This window comes from Porites lutea, chromosome 7 (genome assembly GCF_958299795.1).
Source record: "Porites lutea chromosome 7, jaPorLute2.1, whole genome shotgun sequence".
Classification (NCBI taxonomy): Eukaryota; Metazoa; Cnidaria; class Anthozoa; order Scleractinia; family Poritidae; genus Porites; species Porites lutea.
Genome location: NC_133207.1, coordinates 33,170,475 through 33,188,215, shown reverse-complemented (window position 1 = coordinate 33,188,215; position 17,741 = coordinate 33,170,475). Strand labels below are relative to the sequence as shown.

General features: G+C 40.7%; 2 protein-coding genes across 2 annotated transcripts; one reads left to right on the top strand and one right to left on the bottom strand.

Moving 5' to 3' along the window:
• Positions 1–11: 11 nt before the first annotated feature.
• On the bottom strand, positions 12–4,371 carry LOC140943889 (metabotropic glutamate receptor 8-like). The gene is made up of 2 exons (XM_073393005.1): positions 4,238–4,371; positions 12–2,606 (listed from the first exon to the last, which is right to left on the bottom strand). The coding sequence occupies exons 1-2, from the start codon at positions 4,326–4,328 to the stop codon at positions 25–27; spliced, it is 2,673 nt and encodes an 890-aa protein (XP_073249106.1). The 5' UTR covers positions 4,329–4,371; the 3' UTR covers positions 12–24.
• A 3,865-nt stretch (positions 4,372–8,236) lies between these two features.
• On the top strand, positions 8,237–13,554 carry LOC140943932 (phosphatidylinositol-glycan biosynthesis class F protein-like). Its single transcript, XM_073393040.1, has 5 exons — positions 8,237–8,469; positions 10,051–10,142; positions 10,608–10,724; positions 11,528–11,636; positions 13,007–13,554. The coding sequence occupies exons 1-5, from the start codon at positions 8,242–8,244 to the stop codon at positions 13,112–13,114; spliced, it is 654 nt and encodes a 217-aa protein (XP_073249141.1). The 5' UTR covers positions 8,237–8,241; the 3' UTR covers positions 13,115–13,554.
• Positions 13,555–17,741: the final 4,187 nt, after the last annotated feature.

Below are 17,741 nucleotides of genomic sequence, written 5' to 3'. Positions count from 1 at the left end.
TCAGTTCTGAAAGGAGCCTGCCAATCACTTTTGCGTTAAAGGACCGGCGTGTATCTGTTCTCTAAAGTTTTTACTTAAAATTTCCTCCTGCATCTCACCGGGCGTTGCATTGTGTCTTGAAAACATTGTGCTAGCATCTCTTAAAGTCGATATCGTTAATTCAGCCCTTTCTTCAGCTGATTCAGCTGAAACGTGAACGGTTTCTTGGGATGCTTGAGCTGAAATGATAATTACGACTTTGGGAAGTAGTAGCCCCACGAGATTTACACTGCCAGCTACGATGAACAAAGTACAACCCACGATTACTCTCCATTCGGAATCATTTAAGTTAAAATAAGTTGGTATAAATATTATCCAAATAGAACACGTTATGTACATTGTGATTCCAATGTGTTTTGCTTCATTAAAGTTTCTTGGATAATTGCGCGTTTTGAAGGCAAAAACGGTGCAAAGAAACATTAGAATGATATTATAACACTTATCTACTAAAACGTTAAGTATACTCTCTGAGCATATTAGTTCTGCTTTGTCCAAAGAAGGGTACTTAATGATGGCCATTGGTGAATCTGAAATAATCCACACAGTTGTTATCATGAGCTGCACTGCCACTAGACCCAGTGCTATAAGTATCTGAGACTTTGGCCTTATAAGGGGTGGTTTCGCTGCGGTTCGTCTTGCACGTGTAAAGATTCGATAGATACGGTTTGTTTTAATTAGCAACGGGGCGTACACCATTGTAAAGCAAAGACTTTCAAGGTAACGGTGTATTGTGCATACTAAATCAGTTGGTTTAGTCATGCAGGTAAAGGATGAAGAAAAGCACAAGATGACTCCTATGAATATTAGAAGAGAAAGCTCCCTGCCAGCTGCTTTGATAACACTGTGCTCCCGATTAATGACGTAAAAAACAAATGTTCCTATGGCAACAAGAATCCAAACCCCAGAAACTACAGCGAGGCTTGTCAGTGTAGGATCAGTCCATTCAGGATTAGAAATTGTAAGCTTTGTACATCGAGACAGGCTTTTGTCAGGAATATAACCAATGTTGCATGTACGACAAGTGTTGTTTACTATCACTTGATAAGCTTTACAGCGTTTACAATCCCAGCAGCACTGCCGATTAACTGATTTCCGCTCCAGTATCTCAGTGGAACTACAAGCGTTACTGCAGTACGACTGTGGCGGTCTGCTAGGCACAATTCCCCATGACACTAAAGAATCGTTGATTTTTAATTGTCCGTGTTGAGATGATTTAAATGACTTCCAAGAACCTACCACAAAATACTTCCATTCGTCCTGTTCGCCTTCCCGAAAATTGATGATGCTATAAGCTCCGTCCATTTCTTGGTTCACGTTAAAGCTTACACTCGAGTTGAACGCCGCATCGGGAAAAGTCACATTTTTCAAGTAAGTAATAAACTTGCTTTGAAGTTTTTCTCTCATACTATCACATAATCCTATCTTTCCCAAGCAAAGATCTCTTTGCATATCACTAAGAGCGTATGCTATGGCGTAAACGGCGTTTACTACGACACGAACAGGCGCAAGTTCCACTTCCCTTGGCAGCGATGCAACGACGTTGCAAATGTCTGGCGAATTTGGTGACGAAACATTTGCAATTTCACACTTAAGAACGGATTGCAAGACCTCATCAAGCCATTGATTATGTGTTTCGTTTGTTTTAAAAGGTAACGTCGTTCTGTTGAGATTTGTCAAAAATTCCAGGAAACCATTAACGTCACCTTCGAGGTGCCCCACGGTCAGGGATCCATTCGCAACTTCTTCTTTTCCTTCTGTGACGTCAATTCGATTGCTCCAGCCGCCACTGCCTAGCCAGGTAAAATCTCTTACATCCAACTCCTTTGCTGCTTGCAGCAGACCAGCGGAGTCGGGCTGTGTAGTGAACAGCACAATGACGTGGGCCTGCCCTTCTTTATGGCGTACTAAACGTTCGAGAACGTTTTTGTAGCTGTTATCGTCGGGAAGGATTGGTAGGCTAGCAGCCTTTGCGATGCATATACCCGACTCTTTAGCAAATTTACTAAACATTTCCATGCCCTTTTCCCCGTAATGTCCGTGGGAATGAATCGTGTGAATGTAGTTCCATTCATAATGTTGTATTACATCAACAAGAGCTTGGGCTTGAAATGAATCCGGTGGCACTGTTCTGAAAAAGTTTCCGTACAAATCCTTATTACTTAATTCAGCACTCGTCGAGCCGTAACTTACTTGTGGAATCTCGAAAACACGCAGAAGATTCGCTACTGCGATGGAGACATCACTCGTGAAAGGACCGACAACTCCTACCAGAGGCTTTTTGTGTTCTGTCAAAGAGTACTTGATTATATCTTTTGCGCGGTCGGCTCCGATCGTCTGGCTTCGGCAGGTGTCGTAAAACTTCGCTCCGAGAGTGATATTCGGAAGTAATTCGGAGTTGTTGTTAACCTGTTGTAGGGCAAACAACATAGCTGCCAGGTATTGAAATCCTGGTTGGAAGTCGATTTCACCGCATTTATTTTCGGTAAATTTGCTCTTCTTGTGAACAGGAAAAAGACCACCTAGAATTAAATCGCCATCCACCTGAAGTTTTTGAATCCCAGGCATTCCTAAAATTATATGTAAGAGAAAATTTGTAGCGTTTAACGGGCACAGAAGGCACAAAGGATACGATCTGTAAAAAATTTCCAGTTGAGTTGGATTTTTTTGTATTGAAATTCACTAATGTTGTAATAGATTTATAGCATCTTATTTGTCGAAAACATCCTCCTGGTACGACCTCTTCAATCGGCATTTTTCTGTAATGTTGTTTTCTTGACCAAGGACGGCAGAACATTTTTCAAAGTTGAGGGGGGGGGGGGGGGGGGCTAAAACACCCTGTCACACCGGCTTTGCCCGCCGCCCTCCCTGATACTACTTAGCTTCAACAAACATCAATGGCTATACGTAAATATTTCAGTAAATCCCGATCTTTAAATCTCATTGGACTTCTCACATCGCCTAACGGGTCAATTTTGAGAGTCAAGGATTAATTATTAGCAAACCGTGAGAACAGAGCATACGAGATAAATAGACATGCCTTATTAGTTAAACCATGAAAAGCAAACAATGCTGATTAAAACTGGCTCCTGCTTCATTTTAAAAACCCTTTACTTGTAAACAAACAACCAACCAAAAAATAAACGTCACGACCTAGTGTCCTTGTAGTGGGCTTCGCCAATCCTTACAGCGTTGGCAAAGTATATGCGGAAATTTAATTTATTATGTTCAAATATACTCGAACTACATTCGGAAAAATAATTAACTTGTGGACGCAAAAATTGCACCCCGAGGGCAAGAATGTTTTTAACTGCATGTCAGTTGCTTTGGGGACGCAAAATTTGCTTCCTCGACTTTTCTTTGCGGCATTCAACTGAAAACGTTTTGGTAAGGATTTTATCACCTTTGCGACTACAAATATGGGTTCGGTTAACCGATCCTGGCCAGTTTCTCGAGAAACTTGGTAATGACCCGCTAGCACCTACCTAATCGTACCTAAGCTTTTTTTACTGCGTTTTCCGAGTTGAAATTGAAAATCGAGGCTGTATTTGTTTAGAAACCAAAACCATAACAATAAAACCGTTAGTTAATGGAACAAATTGCACTGGCTTTTGTGAGGTAGGATCCGCTGCTCTGTTCAAAATTAGAATCCCGACCCGAAAAGTTCCATGTAACTGTCCCAAACCTTGGGTCAGCCCTTTGAATGTCTGTTCAATTAAGAAATTTTATCACGGTTGACAGAGATATTTGTTAGAGTGATCTCTGAGCGTTAAAACGATTTCATAACATTGCTGCATTATTTTTGAAAGCCTTTCGGTCGCAGAAGCCGACGGGATTGTCTGCCCTCGACATGACATATTGACGACAATAAGGGGTAGGCAAGATGTCACAGATTGTAATATTCAAACATTCGAGTAATTTGAATTCCAAATAATCAATCCAAAAATATTAATTTTTTTGCTATAACATTGTGGTTGAAGAAAAAATATGTAGTTAATGCAATGGGAAACTCTTGAGATTAACTCGCGAGCATCAAATGACCAATCTGACCAAGTTAAAAAATAAACTGAGGTCGGTTCTGAACACTGAAACCTTGGTTTTTACCTGACTCTAGCAGAGGAAAGAGACTAGTTCCTTGGCCTTCCGCCTTGAATTAAAGAGCAAACTTTACGTATTTTCTATATAGAACTAAAACAGTTACCTGTTGCTGTGTCAAAGTGTAGTAAAATGTACAAAAATAGAGCGGTATATCGTAGAATTTTTGGCATCAGAAAACTGTCCTTGAATCCCATCCTTTCTTTAAAGGTAGTTAAACACAATCACTTTGGAGAATATTGATGGCCAAGAGTATTGAAATTAATAAAACCTTTCTTTAAATCCTAACTGACATCTTAATATTTACTTAGTCTGCATGTCTGGTGACAGGAAATATACCATTACCTCTTACGTACAAGTCCAATAAGACATATATGATTTTTTTTTCTTTTCCGTAAAAAAATATTTAAAGCGTTTTATATTACTCTTAATTTTATTTTATTCTTTAAGCATTCATTACGTTCCAAGGGCTTAAAGTATTATTTCGTTTTGTGACGAATCGGAGATAAATGTCAATAAAAGCTCTTCTAATTTAGACACGGCAACAAATTGAAGCTTCCATTCAGTTTAGAGTATGACATTTAGCATAATTTGCTATTTTTCGTGACGTTTCTCGGCCAGCTGCACACAGCTCCGAAACTGCGCAACTAATTCACGGGTGTTATTTTTCCGCAGTCCGGTTATTTATCTCTCAAAGCTCATACTGGCATTCAGAATATTTATTCATCTCTATTTTTAATTGTTACGGATAGTAATATCTCTAATCTTGGTGTTCCTTTTCACACGGCAGGAGTATGATTAAGTCATAGTGGCGACCGTTTTAATCAAGAGACTGTTAATTCAATGGACGAGGCGACTGAATACGCTAATCTGTTGTTTCAGTGAGGCAGACATTTCTTCAGAGTCTTTTATCATTTCTTTTGAGCTGAGTTCGACTAAACACGCGGTGAAACTGAGATCATATATGGCAGTTACGTATGCAAAAATAAACAGACTAAACAGCTGCGAAAAAAAAAAAGCCTGAAGCTAAGACTGAATGTCCGTCTTTTCGGGATTCGAACCCATCACCTCTTCCGATTAAGCCTAATTTTTTTTTGGTTGAGGCTTTCCAATATATCGCAACTAAATCAGTTTTCATATTTTCCCTTTCAATTTGCACTGAAACAGTTTCAAATCCAAAATGAAGTTATATACTGCAGTGAAACGAAATTGGTTCGTTTCCAGAGCATAATATTAGGAAAGCTATTGAAATAAGTCAACAAGCCCGTTAAATGCAGGGGCATGCAAAACCACACGAAGTGTTCTTTTAACATTAAAATATTCGCAGAACCACTTGAAGTTTGTCAATGCAGCCGACACGAACAAAGCACGTATCTCTAAGCCAGTCATCTCCTATTTCCTACTTTTCTTAATCCATATATTTTTTATAAATTTGCTGCGCGCTCGGTCATGATCTTTTTGAAAAAAAGGCAAGGGGGCCTAGGGTATTATCCTATTGAATGCATCTTTCCATTTGTTTTAGAAACAGCCGGTCAAATTTGTAACCACTGAACTGAAAAGACCAGTGTGTCCAGTATTATCTTGTACACCTTAGTGAGGCTTTGTTCGGGTAAAATGACAAGTGAAATGACAGTTGAAACAGCGACATAAAACAAATGAAATGGCGAGAAACGACTCAAAGATGAGTTGAAACTGCGAAAGAAATGAAAAAAAAAAGCGCAAATGCATCAGCCGACAGCGACATAGCCTCCTCCTCAATGGCTGTTCTTATACTGGACTGGACGCATCAGCCGTCCAGACGGATAATGCGTCTTTGGCTGTTTTTATACTGAGGACGCATTATCCGACTGGACTAACTTGGGCAACATTTGTAGTTCGTCTGGTTATGCGTGTCAAGTATAAAGACGGGCACAAGACGCATTATGCGTCTGGACGAACTTTCCTTCTAAATACGTCTTGAACAACGTACCACGAAAGGTAGTTCGTCTGGGCGTATAATGCGTCTTGTGCCTGTCTTTATACAAAGAGACGCATAACCCAGACGAACAACAAAATGTTTGCCCAAGTTCGTCCAGACGGATAATGCGTCCTTAGTATAAAAACGGCCAATAGGCAAAACGACAGTGGGATTCTGAACAGGAACATGCGTAACCCCTGTGGTGTTGCCTACTGGAGGTCTGGGCACGAGCTAGGGACTAAACAACCCCCGCTAAGGGACCGACCATTAGAAAACTTATTGGGGAGGGGGTGGTGCGGGCGAAGTACAAAAAATATATTCGCCCAAGGGAAAATTAAACGAAAAAAATTTATGCACGCCAATTAACCCTGCGAAATATTCATGCTATGGCCTAAAAAAATTCATACAAGGAATTTGATAACGAAAAAAAATTCCTGCGGCTCGAAAATTCCCCTCTCCCCCCATAACTTTGCTAATGGTCCGCCCCTAAGTAGACCTCAGTTGGTGAACTGCTCTTCCTCTTATTGAAAATGAAAACAATAGAAACCGGATGCATTAAAATGGGAGATTCTAGCCTGCGAGCAAGCTCTCCTATTTGGGCGAGTGAAACGCGCGTTCTCGCGAGGTTCGCTTCGCTTGCCCAAATAGGAGAGCTTGCTCGCAGGCTAGGGAGATTCGAAAATTAGCCATACTGTAGAAGCCCAAAATAAAGACTTCTTCAACTTTTAGACAAAAGGTGAAATTTCCCAGTAACTCATGCATACATATGCACGTGAATAAGACGAAATGTGAAAGAAAGAGTTTTGTAGCCGGGTATTTTCACACACATCGGACATCATTCATTAAGCTCATAAATGGACTGATAGCGGCTGCCAGTGGCGTCCTGTATGCTGACGTCCGAACCTACTGCCACTGTTAACTCTGTCCTCTAATCCAAGACACTACATTACATTACCTTCTTTGGGAAAACAAATATATAAGCCGAAGGGGTCTATTTTTTCCCATGGCTGGTTAAACGTGTATACCCAGGACGTAACATGTCGATAATTCCGATAGTCGATAAAAATCGATCGTTGTCGATAAAAGTCGATACTAATTAATCGACAAATATCGGAAATCGATAAAAGTCGATCACAAAATTTCTTGTGATTATCGATTTTGATCGACTTTTAGTGTTAGAGTTCGATTTCAATCGACTTTTATCGAAAAGTATCGAAAGATAAAAAACGATCATATGTAGAGCTATGTATCTTTCAATGTTTTATTTTGCACTGTAACTAGAGCTGAGTAGAGAGCTAAAACAAAGCGAATTTATTATTCTTAGTAGCCTCTGTTATCTTCCCAGTAAAAACTCCAATATGAAACAACTCACCGCAACTCATCACCGAAATTATTTAGAGGTCGAACACAAAAGTACCGGGAGATGTACTCCATTTGGTCCTCGTCATACAAAGGAGAAAAGCTAAGCAGGGCCTGGACAAGCCTGGACAATAGTGAGAATACAGTGGTGGATCCAGTGAACAACAATAACCGGCAATAATTGAATAAAAGTTAATTACATCTGAGTACTTTGTCTGCATTTGTTCTTTATTTATCGTAGCATTTTCCTGCTATCTCAGGGCTCTTTCAAAGACATATACATAAGGTATGTACCGTTGCTGACCAAAACAATCGCGGCGCAAGACCGGAAAAAATACGCGATATTGAACGCGAGTGGTGCAAACCAAGGCGCATTTCTCCAGATTTCTTGTGGTAAACATTCGGTTGTGGATTGAAGAAGATAACATATGTTTTTTTTTCAGGTTTTAATGCAACTTTATTCAGCTTTATTGCCATTATCAGCGCCGTACAACTTTTTACACTCACGATGCTTATACAAAGTATCTTCGTTCACTTGACATGTTGATGTCGATAGAAATCGATAAAAGTCGATACAAATCGATAGCCAGCCCTGAGAACTTTGTGATTATCGACTTTTATCGACAAATTAAACTAATCAATCGACAATTATCGACAATTATCGAGCACAATCGACTTATCGACTAGCTTTCCGATGATCGATTTCGATCGACATGTTACGTCCTGGTATACCCTGTTACTGTTAGATGACGTAAAGTCTTTGTATCTTTGTAACCGCGCCTCTGAAAACCAACATGGCGGCTGTGCAGGGGTACCTACACCTTCAATATAGCTCAAAGGATATTTTCACAATAAGTTTATTGCAGGTCGCGTCAGCTTGGACGGCTGTCGCAGTCTCAAACTATACTTTACCACGCGTCTCGTTGATTTCTAACACAGCGCGCTCATTGAGAATATTTTGTTTGGTTTTTTCGCTGTTGAGTTTCACTCTTCTGCGTTTTAAATCCAAGGTGAAATTTACGGTGAGTTGCTTTGATTTAGACCTTCTTGTTTCTGTGTTAAACTGCGTTTTCTTTGTAGAAGTAAAAATTTCTCGGGGAAAATTCACTTCAATACTAACGCTAATTACGTATTGAACTGCGCTACAGCAGTAGATAAATGCATGTGACATTCTCAGAAGTTACATGGCGATCGAAATCGATCATGGGAAAGCTAGTGGATAAGTGGATAGTGCTCGATATTTGTCAGTAATTGTCGATTGATTAGTTATGTTTGTCGATAAAAGTCGATAATCACAATGATCTCGGGACAGGTAATCAATTTCGATCGACTTCTGAGACGTAGAGACTATCTGTTTCATGTTGAGGATTTACGCGAACTTTTTACGAATGCCGCGTATGGAGAAGGATTCGAACGCAGACAGATGCTACTCGTTCACAAACCCACAAGCGGAAATAAAAACTGTTCGAACGAATGTTGCAAAAGCTCATGTAGACTTCCAAAAAATTCCTTCGTCCGATTTAATATGGCTCAAAACATATGTTTCGTACAGATGTTCAATAATTAATTTCCCAATGGATATTGAAACTGTTGCTTCTGACCCTTTTTACCTACCAATAGTTTTCGGATAAACATCGAACTTTAACACCAATTTCAATAGAAATCAATGATCACATGGAATTTTATGATCAACTTTTATCGATTTCAGATATCTGTTGATTGATTAGTATCGACATTTTATAGAGAAAGATCATTTTCAATCGACTATCAAAAGTAACAACCTGTAACATCCTGCATTCCTCAAGACTGAGGTGAATTACGGAATATACTTTGCATGTTGTTTTACTAAGCTGCCTTGAATTTAATCACCTCTGTAGTAATTGTGAAATTTTTCTGTTAAAATCCTGGGCCATGATAGTTGATGATAGTCAATGATAGTTTCAACTATCATCCTCTGTCACTTACTATCATCCCCTGTAGCCAAACGGTCATGATACAGCTGTTTGGCGTGCAAATATTCATGAAACATATAGTCAAAACCAGAGATTGTGTGTTTGCTCTCACAAGTTCTAGTCCCTAAGTTCAAGGCACGTGCGATGTAAGCAAATGTCATAATACTATACCATTCTTCCGTGCCGCTTTCTAGCAGCTTCTTGTGTGCTTTACAACAGAACAGAGCACAGTCAAGGCTTCTTTATTTGTTTATTAATTTTTGTTGATTTACTGCATAATGAGGAACATACCTTGAAGAGAGGAATGACGAGGAAGATGCTGCTGCTTTTTCTGTCATTTTGCATGCAAAAGTTGTTGAGCACATTGAGTAAGAAAAGAAACAGCTGAATAAAAAACTATCATTGACTTTCTCAAGGGTGCCAAACGAGAAAAAGTCATTGTCGACTATCATGTTTAAAGTGTATGATTAAATCAATAATAGTTGACGACAGTTGGGTGTCAAACAGTCATGATGTCATCAAATGTTGATGCTTCCCCTTTTGACAACACAGCTTTGGGATGATACAGTAAAAACCCTAAGAATTAAAGACCAAACCTGATATAACACAATATATAATGAAATAGTCCACAATCCTTATGTTTTTTGCCAGGTGTTCCAGCTTCTCAAGCTTGTTTTTGTTGTTTTTGGATTAGCTGCTGTTTTTCATGTCATCGCTATCCTATTTGGAGCACCAGTCTCTGAGTATGTATTTCAAACATAAGGTTGAGATAGCCATCTGTTCTGTGTCTATGCTTGTTATTTAGCCAGGAAAGCATCAATTATTAATTATTAGGAACTTGGGGTATAAACGAGATTTCACTAAAGTAAATTTACAAAATAAGTACCATCCTGTCCTTTTTGTTATGACTTGGTTACTACATGTATGTAAGCCAAGGCTGATAGGTGATCATACCCAGTATAGAAAGGAAATGTATGTGTAAATCTCATGGTGAATGAAGGGGTTAGAGTTGCTCTGATTACATGTTATTCACTCTAACGAGGGTTTGTGCTTGAGAATCATCAGCTTCTCATTCCCCCGATGGCAGCCATTCTACATGTACATTGTACTTTGTTAACTAATTTGAAAAACCAAATTTTTGTAAATATCATGGTGCCACTTTAAATTGTATTGTAAATCAAATATTTTCATATATTTCTTGATAACAGGCAGAGTGAGGAAACATTTTGCTGGGCGTTATTAATGTCTCATCTGGTGTCACTCCCAGCCTGCAGCCTGTTAGGAATTCAGTTAGAACTTGTACCAAGAATATTTTTCAGCATGTGGTGAGTTGACAAGTTTTCAAAAAATTTGGTGGTAAAATGTGTGAAATCCGTACGTCACTTTTCCCTTACATATTTGTCAAGTAAACAATGAAGCAATGATTCGATGTTAAATAGCAGTTCTTTTCTTCCCTTGAGTTTTGTAAGCTGTTCCAATTACAACCATAACTGTGTGAGCGCAAAAGTTGGAAGTATGAAAATGAGGGAATTGAGACAAGACTAAAGAGTTAAAAATGAAATAGGAATAAAGCTCTCAAGGCTTACGTTAGATTACCCTTCTTATTTGCCAGATATTGTGAATCAAACAAAGAATTTTTTCATTTGATGAGGATCATCACTTTAATAGGGCTTTATCCCATTCACTGTTCAAATAAAGGTCTAAACAGTTGTAAATGCAGTTGTGGTTCACTGAGAAATACTCTGTTGTCACAAAACAACAAGCTTCACATGAATGTAATCATCAGTTAGTTATACATGTATAAATGAATTATTGATCTGACCAAGTATGAGGTCAAGAACTTGTTCTTTTTTGCATATGATAAATCCTCTATGAAGTTCCTCAGGGGGCTTATTTTCAAGCCCATTTGAGGGGGGGCTTAATAGAGATGAGGGACTTATTTGAGAGAGGGGGCTTATTTGATTTAGAAAAGGCGATGGTATCAGTTCTCCATAAAGAACAAGAATACAAAGTAAAGAAGCTCGAGAACAAGAAGGTTAGAGGTCATGCAAGGTTTAACCTTGTAAGGTTAAAATTTTAGGTGAAATAAAAGAAAACTCCAGTTAGAAATTCTTTCTATGTTTTGTAGGTCAGATGCAGCTCCAGAAGCTTATTTCCAATGTTCAATCCTATGTACTCTGATAGGGGCATGGCTTGGGGCTTTTCCAATCCCTTTGGACTGGGACCGACCCTGGCAGGTAAGGCTGGGAGGGGACGGGGTACAATCTTGATACCTTGCAATACACAATACATGCATTTAAAACAGTATTTAAAACAGCATTTAAAACAGTATTTTTTGAAGGTATTTCTTGGCGTGCACTGTGTCCTTCAAGGAGCTGTGTCACAAAATGTATCAAAATTCAAACAGTGGCAACTGGCACCAAATTAAGTGAAACATAAAAATGACCATTCAAAATGTTAAGATATAAATATCTCAGCAAATACAATAGGAGGTACAGGTAGACAAACTTGAGGAAGATTGAATCGGAATTAAATAGATTTATTTTTAAGTTGTTTGAAAAATGTAGCCTAACGGTTTATGCTTAAGAGACATATTTCTTTGACACCCAGCTATGATTTTGTCATTCCTGCAGTTACTGTAGTCTCCTGATTTCCTTAACGAATAAGGATGTGTCATCGGCATTACAAACAAAATGAACTAGACAGCCGACAAAAAAAGACATTCTGAATGATATTATTTTCTTTTTAACCTCTAAGAGAGTTCAGCTTCCAATTTCTCCTTAGAATATAACTTTTAATCAAACATGACGGTAACGAGATTGAAGGGAATGATAAAGTTAAAAAGGTGTTGATTGTTCATCAAGTTCTCCTCATCAGTATCATAGGAAATGTGCGAAAAACGGTATGGAGAAAGTGCATGCTGATACAAATGTATCACAATAGCGATGGTTAAACGTTCAACATGAAGTAGAATTGTAAATATTCTTTGAAAGAAAATCAGTATGAAAAATGGAAGATCTGAAAGACAATTTATACATATCTACATTTAACTTTAGCTCAGAGTAACAGGGATTCAACTCCCCCAGCAGGCCTCTAGTCATTTTGGTGAAATTGGGTTCTATATACGGAGACATCCTGGATTTAATGACTAAATTTATAGGGTTAAGGGCGCAATGTCGCGAGGATATTATTGCTGTTTTAAGTCAATTCAATTAACCTAGTACCTTTACCCACACTGTCTACAAAATGCTTTAGTAGAGTTATGAAGAGCATATTGAACAAATTTCATCAGGGAGCAATAACTATAATAACTCTTTTTTGGTGATTTCTGCAGGCGCAGCATTCAAAATTGAAAAAGGTGACCCAACTTTCTTAAGTCTCAATTCATTTCCGTCCTCGTCATCCGTTGGAGCAGACGACCAAAAACGTTGTTTTAATGAACAGCTGTAGATACGGAGACAAGTTTTAACTTTTTTGAAAGATGGCATATTGCGTGACATATAGTTCCTTTAACTCTTTGTCCTGGGGAAGGAAGTGGAGAGTGTTAGTGTTTTACAGGTGGGAGTAATAGAACCGTACACAAGAGAGCGTGCATTTATTTTTGTAGGTCTGGCCTATTCCCTGTGCGATAGGAGCAATTGTGGGTTACATCATTGGCCTTGGGGCTGCAGTGGTAATGTTTGCGGTGAACGAAAAGCGATTTCGTCCTCAATAACGCAAAGCTCTGATAACCGGCTCAAGTTCCGAAGTTTAAGAGTGGACTGACTACCGAATCAAGGTACAGCTGTTGATGACTGTTACAGGAGCGTGGAGAAAATCAAGAGAAATCAACCTGTAAAGTAGGGATGTTCACATTTTCTGTAGACTATAGTTTTAAGAAGGCTTTCTTTATCAGAGAGGAAAACCCTATCTTTTAGACACTGACAATTTACAAAGTTGCCAAACGAAGTTGTCACTTATGACTAAAAAAAGACTTAAACATATCGTCATATTCCAAGAGCAAGAATGGTTGGCGAATGATAAGGAAATACACGATTAAAACTTCAGCCATTTTTACATCTGCCTATGTCTACCAAAGGTTCTCTCAACATTCGTAAGGGCTATAGAAAATTAACGTTCTTGCCCCTGTTTGCTTATCTGGACATACCAAACGTGGACGGGAGTAGTAATAGTGGTCAGTTCATCACACAGCCAATCAGAATCGAGTATTTAGACCACGTGACCTAAATGGACCAATCAGCGTGCAGGATTTCATGGGGTTAGTACTACATGTAAAACCATCACGAAAAGTCGCCGGAAGTGAGCGGAAGGTCTATTGCGTAGACAAGTGACGTCATGGATTATTGTGTAGAGATATGACGTCAGAGGGTCACATGACCTCTTTTCGTCCAATCAGAGCGCAGCATTCTCTAACTGCTCCCCAGTCCCCCGGAAGTGCCCGCGCGACCGGAAGTGACTTCCCAGACCCAGGAAGTGACTGCGCGGCCGGAAGTTACTCCCAGACTCCCGGAAGTGACCGCGCGACCGGAAGTTACTCCCCAGACCCCGGAAACGACCGCGCGACCGGAAGTCAAGAAATGGTACCCCTCAACTGCTTTATTGCACAATGAAATAACTGGCCTTTATATTTGTGTTGGATGTTGTAGGCTTACCCTTGTGGTACTCTTTTGGGGTGATTTCCAACAACGCATGCGCATGAGGTATCATCGGCTAGGAGCATTGTCTTATAACCTAGGAGGGATGACTTGACCTTTATATTTGCAGTGGATGATGTAGGCTTAACCTTGTGGTACTCCTTTGTGAGAATGTCCAACAACGCATGCGCATAAAGTAACATAAACTAGTCGCATTGTCTTATAACCTAGGAGGGATGACTTGGTCTTTATATTTGTGTTGCATGTTGTACGCTCACGCATGTGGTACTGCTTTTGTGTTAATTTGCAACAACGCATGCGCATAAAGTAACATCGGACATTGTCGTGTACAGCGCGACCGGAAGTCAAGAAAGAACCCCATGAGATTGCTTTTGACGTCACAAAGTCACGTGACTTATCCCCACTGATTCCCAGGTCCCCAGAGAGTACCGGAAGTCAAGAAAGAAACACACTGTAATTGCCAATAAAAAATCACTTTTTTGATTTAATACAATCTCGAGCCTTGGTTACAAGCGGGACGTGTGCGACTTCCTAGAGACGTCGCGCCCTTGACATGATTTATAATTCCAGCAAGAGTTCCACTTCCTCCCAATCCATTGGAAGCCATTTGCAATTCGACTTGCTTTGGTTGTATAGGTTCATCAAGTTCATCATTTCTTCTTCTGCTGGAATCGTGAGGACTTCATTTTGGTAGTATTTGAGAACACTGAGGACAAAGTTCACAATCGGTGTTAGGTTTTTTAAAATTGACTAAACAGGTGTGGCAAAGGAATTTTTCTTGAGTACGAGATAATCGTTGATTTTGTTCGAGGTATTGTGCCTTTGTGAAATCCAGTTGACGTTGTAGGTTTTGCAGTTGTTGGTTTTGTTCTTGTATGATTTGAACCAGATTAGCCATAGTTCTTTTATATTCTTTGCATTTGCGGCATCTTTTTATCGGTAAAGGTACTGACAAACATCTTGCAATACTTTCCATGATGCTGTTCCTCTGCGTTGTCTCAGCAGCAACTTTTTTTCGTTGTTTGAGTGAAGTATTTTTTTTACTCATTGCTCTTAAGTCCTTTTTTATGAGTTTAAGTCGACCAATACTGGTAGAATGAAAATCCAGTAGGGAATTGTGCATGACATCGAGATTGTATGAAAAAAACAATGTGTCAGAAAGTTTTTATGTTTGTCAGGGAAATAAAACTACAACACCACACTGGGTAGAGTTTGGCATAACATTCTCTTTTATTGATAAGGATAACAAAAATGATTACATGCCCAACTTGAGTTTAGCTTTCATGATATTTTTGACAATATTTTCCGTCAGAGTCTTGCGACCTGGTAGTTTATCGATCTTGGCAATCATCTTGCGATCGGCCATCCATTTGTCCTTCAAGTTTTTGGCTCTAGCATAGTCAATGTCGTGGGCTTTAGCAATCTTGTCTAACCTGTTGATGCCTGGGTCACCGCGGGCTAATCGTTTTTCCAAATGGGTCCCAGGTCCCATATACTGATAACCGGGCCAATGAAACTCTATGCCCGTCTTGGTCAATAACTTTTGAACATCAAATAACTTGCCCCCACGTTGCGAACGTCGACGTTTCCGCCGGGTTTGAGGTGCGGCACGACGTCTCTTGGTCCGTCTCATCACGGGGTTTTCCACGTTTTCCACTCCAAGGCTTTCTTGGCCAGACTTTCTGCTTTCTTTTGGGCTGCGTCGGTGGCTTTTTTGCGAATGCTGCGCTTGACCGCTTTCTTGATAGATTCCACACGTTCACTGGGTGTATCCCAAGGCTCTGCACCGTGCGTGTCTGAAAAGGGTAACTCTTGAGCCAACTCTTCGGTGCTCACCTCGGGAGTGAATCGAAGTTTCTTTTTGGCACTCGGGGTGATAATGGGTTTGGGTGGTACGCGTGGTTTTCTAGCGGGTCTGGAGGGTCCTCCAGGAGAGGCACTTTGTTTTATACCCTGGCTCGCTTTGACCAATTGCGTCAACCAAGCTTGCACGGGGCCAACATCAAACTCATCCTCACCCGTTTCAGTCGCGGGGGCGCCTGTACCACCTACCCCACTGACAGGGGCACCAAACGGTTGGCGTACTTTTTTGGTCCAATGGCGTAATTGACGCCCTACGGCTTTGAGTTGAGGTCGTTTCCAGGCATCGGGGACATTACTGTCCAAAAGCATATGTTGTTTGGCCGCCAAATCTGCCGCTTTAGTTAAGCGAGTATCTTCCACCAACTCTTGTTTGTACTTGTCTCGTAATTGTAAAAAAGCCGGAGCATTGTCCACAGAGGTGCTCACCATCTCTTGCTCCATGGTGCAAATGAGGTACAATGTCTAACTCATGGTACGTTTATAGCATCGGTAGAGTTCGGACCAGAGAGTCCCTCCTTTTTGAGACATCATGATAGCGCGTCGACGTTTGACCGAATGAGCCGGTTTGGCCATGGCTCTTAAACTCTGAGCATGGGGTTTCAGCAAAGTGATGGTGTGTCGAGAACGGGGCACGGTTCCGCGGATCGTGTTCATGACCAATTCACTGATGGCATTAATCTGATCCGCATTGGCCATCCGTAACAATTGTTGTCGTTTATGATTGTCCGCTTCTCGCAACACACTCTTCAGAAACGGAGCTTGACGTTCCATGCGCCAATCCATGGTGTGATTGTTGCTTTGGGTCATCTACCGAAGGTCTATTTATGGTAAAAAGTGCTCCACACAGTTCCCCATGATAATGTTGTTGCATGTGGTCGCGACACCGTTGACACAACCGGTCTTCAAAATTTTTGTCGCACTCTAAAAAATAATCGTTACAACCTTTTCTTCTTCTTCTGAGCACTGCATCACTTCTAACCTTTACGCTCCCATGTGCGTTTCTCGACCTCGCAAGGCGAGAGAGCCATCGCCAACATGAGTAGCACTCTTCCACGTTGCAATCCATGATAGCAGCATCGTTTTCTGGGAGCTAACAATGTCTCTTTTATAGTTTTTTACTTTAGCATTCGTAGAGAATGTAACCCAGGCAAACCCGTTCGAGTTAACATTCGCTGAACGTCTCGTTTATTGGCTGCCCATTGCGCTGCACTGATCTTGCCCACTTTTTTCTTGCGCGTGGCCGCGTCGATAGCTTTTTTGGCACCGTAGCTCGCGCCGCCACTAACGGCTCCCAGCGCTGCCGCCTTGCCGAGAGCGATGGCAGCGGGAATGAGGAACGGGAGAATACCCCCTCGTTGCTTTCGTCGTTGTCGTCTGCGTTTGGGTGGCATGATGGATCGTACAACATCTGATGAACCTTTTGCACAAGGTGTCTTGTTTTTATAGTCCCAAGGCTCGGCGGATTGCTAGCTCTTCCTCGAACGTCATGTTTGGTGGACGAACTCTTTTTTTTTTTTTACGCTTTTCCAAAGCTTTTTTGACACCGTATTTGGCTCCACTGCTCACTGCACTCGACGCGATGGCTTTGCCTGCCATTAAAATCAGAGGAATGATTCCTCCTCGCTGGTGGGTTCGTCGTCGTGGTCGTCGTCGTTTGCCACGGCTCATGATGTTTTTTTTTGTCTGAATAAGCAGGAACGTCGCCTTTTTGTCTTTTATATCCTACCTCTAGCTCGTGCACGTGCTTGGTCACCACCGTAACCGCGTTCACCGTGTGGTGGTAGACATGAAGTAGAGAATGGTGTCGAGGTACGGTGCACGGGT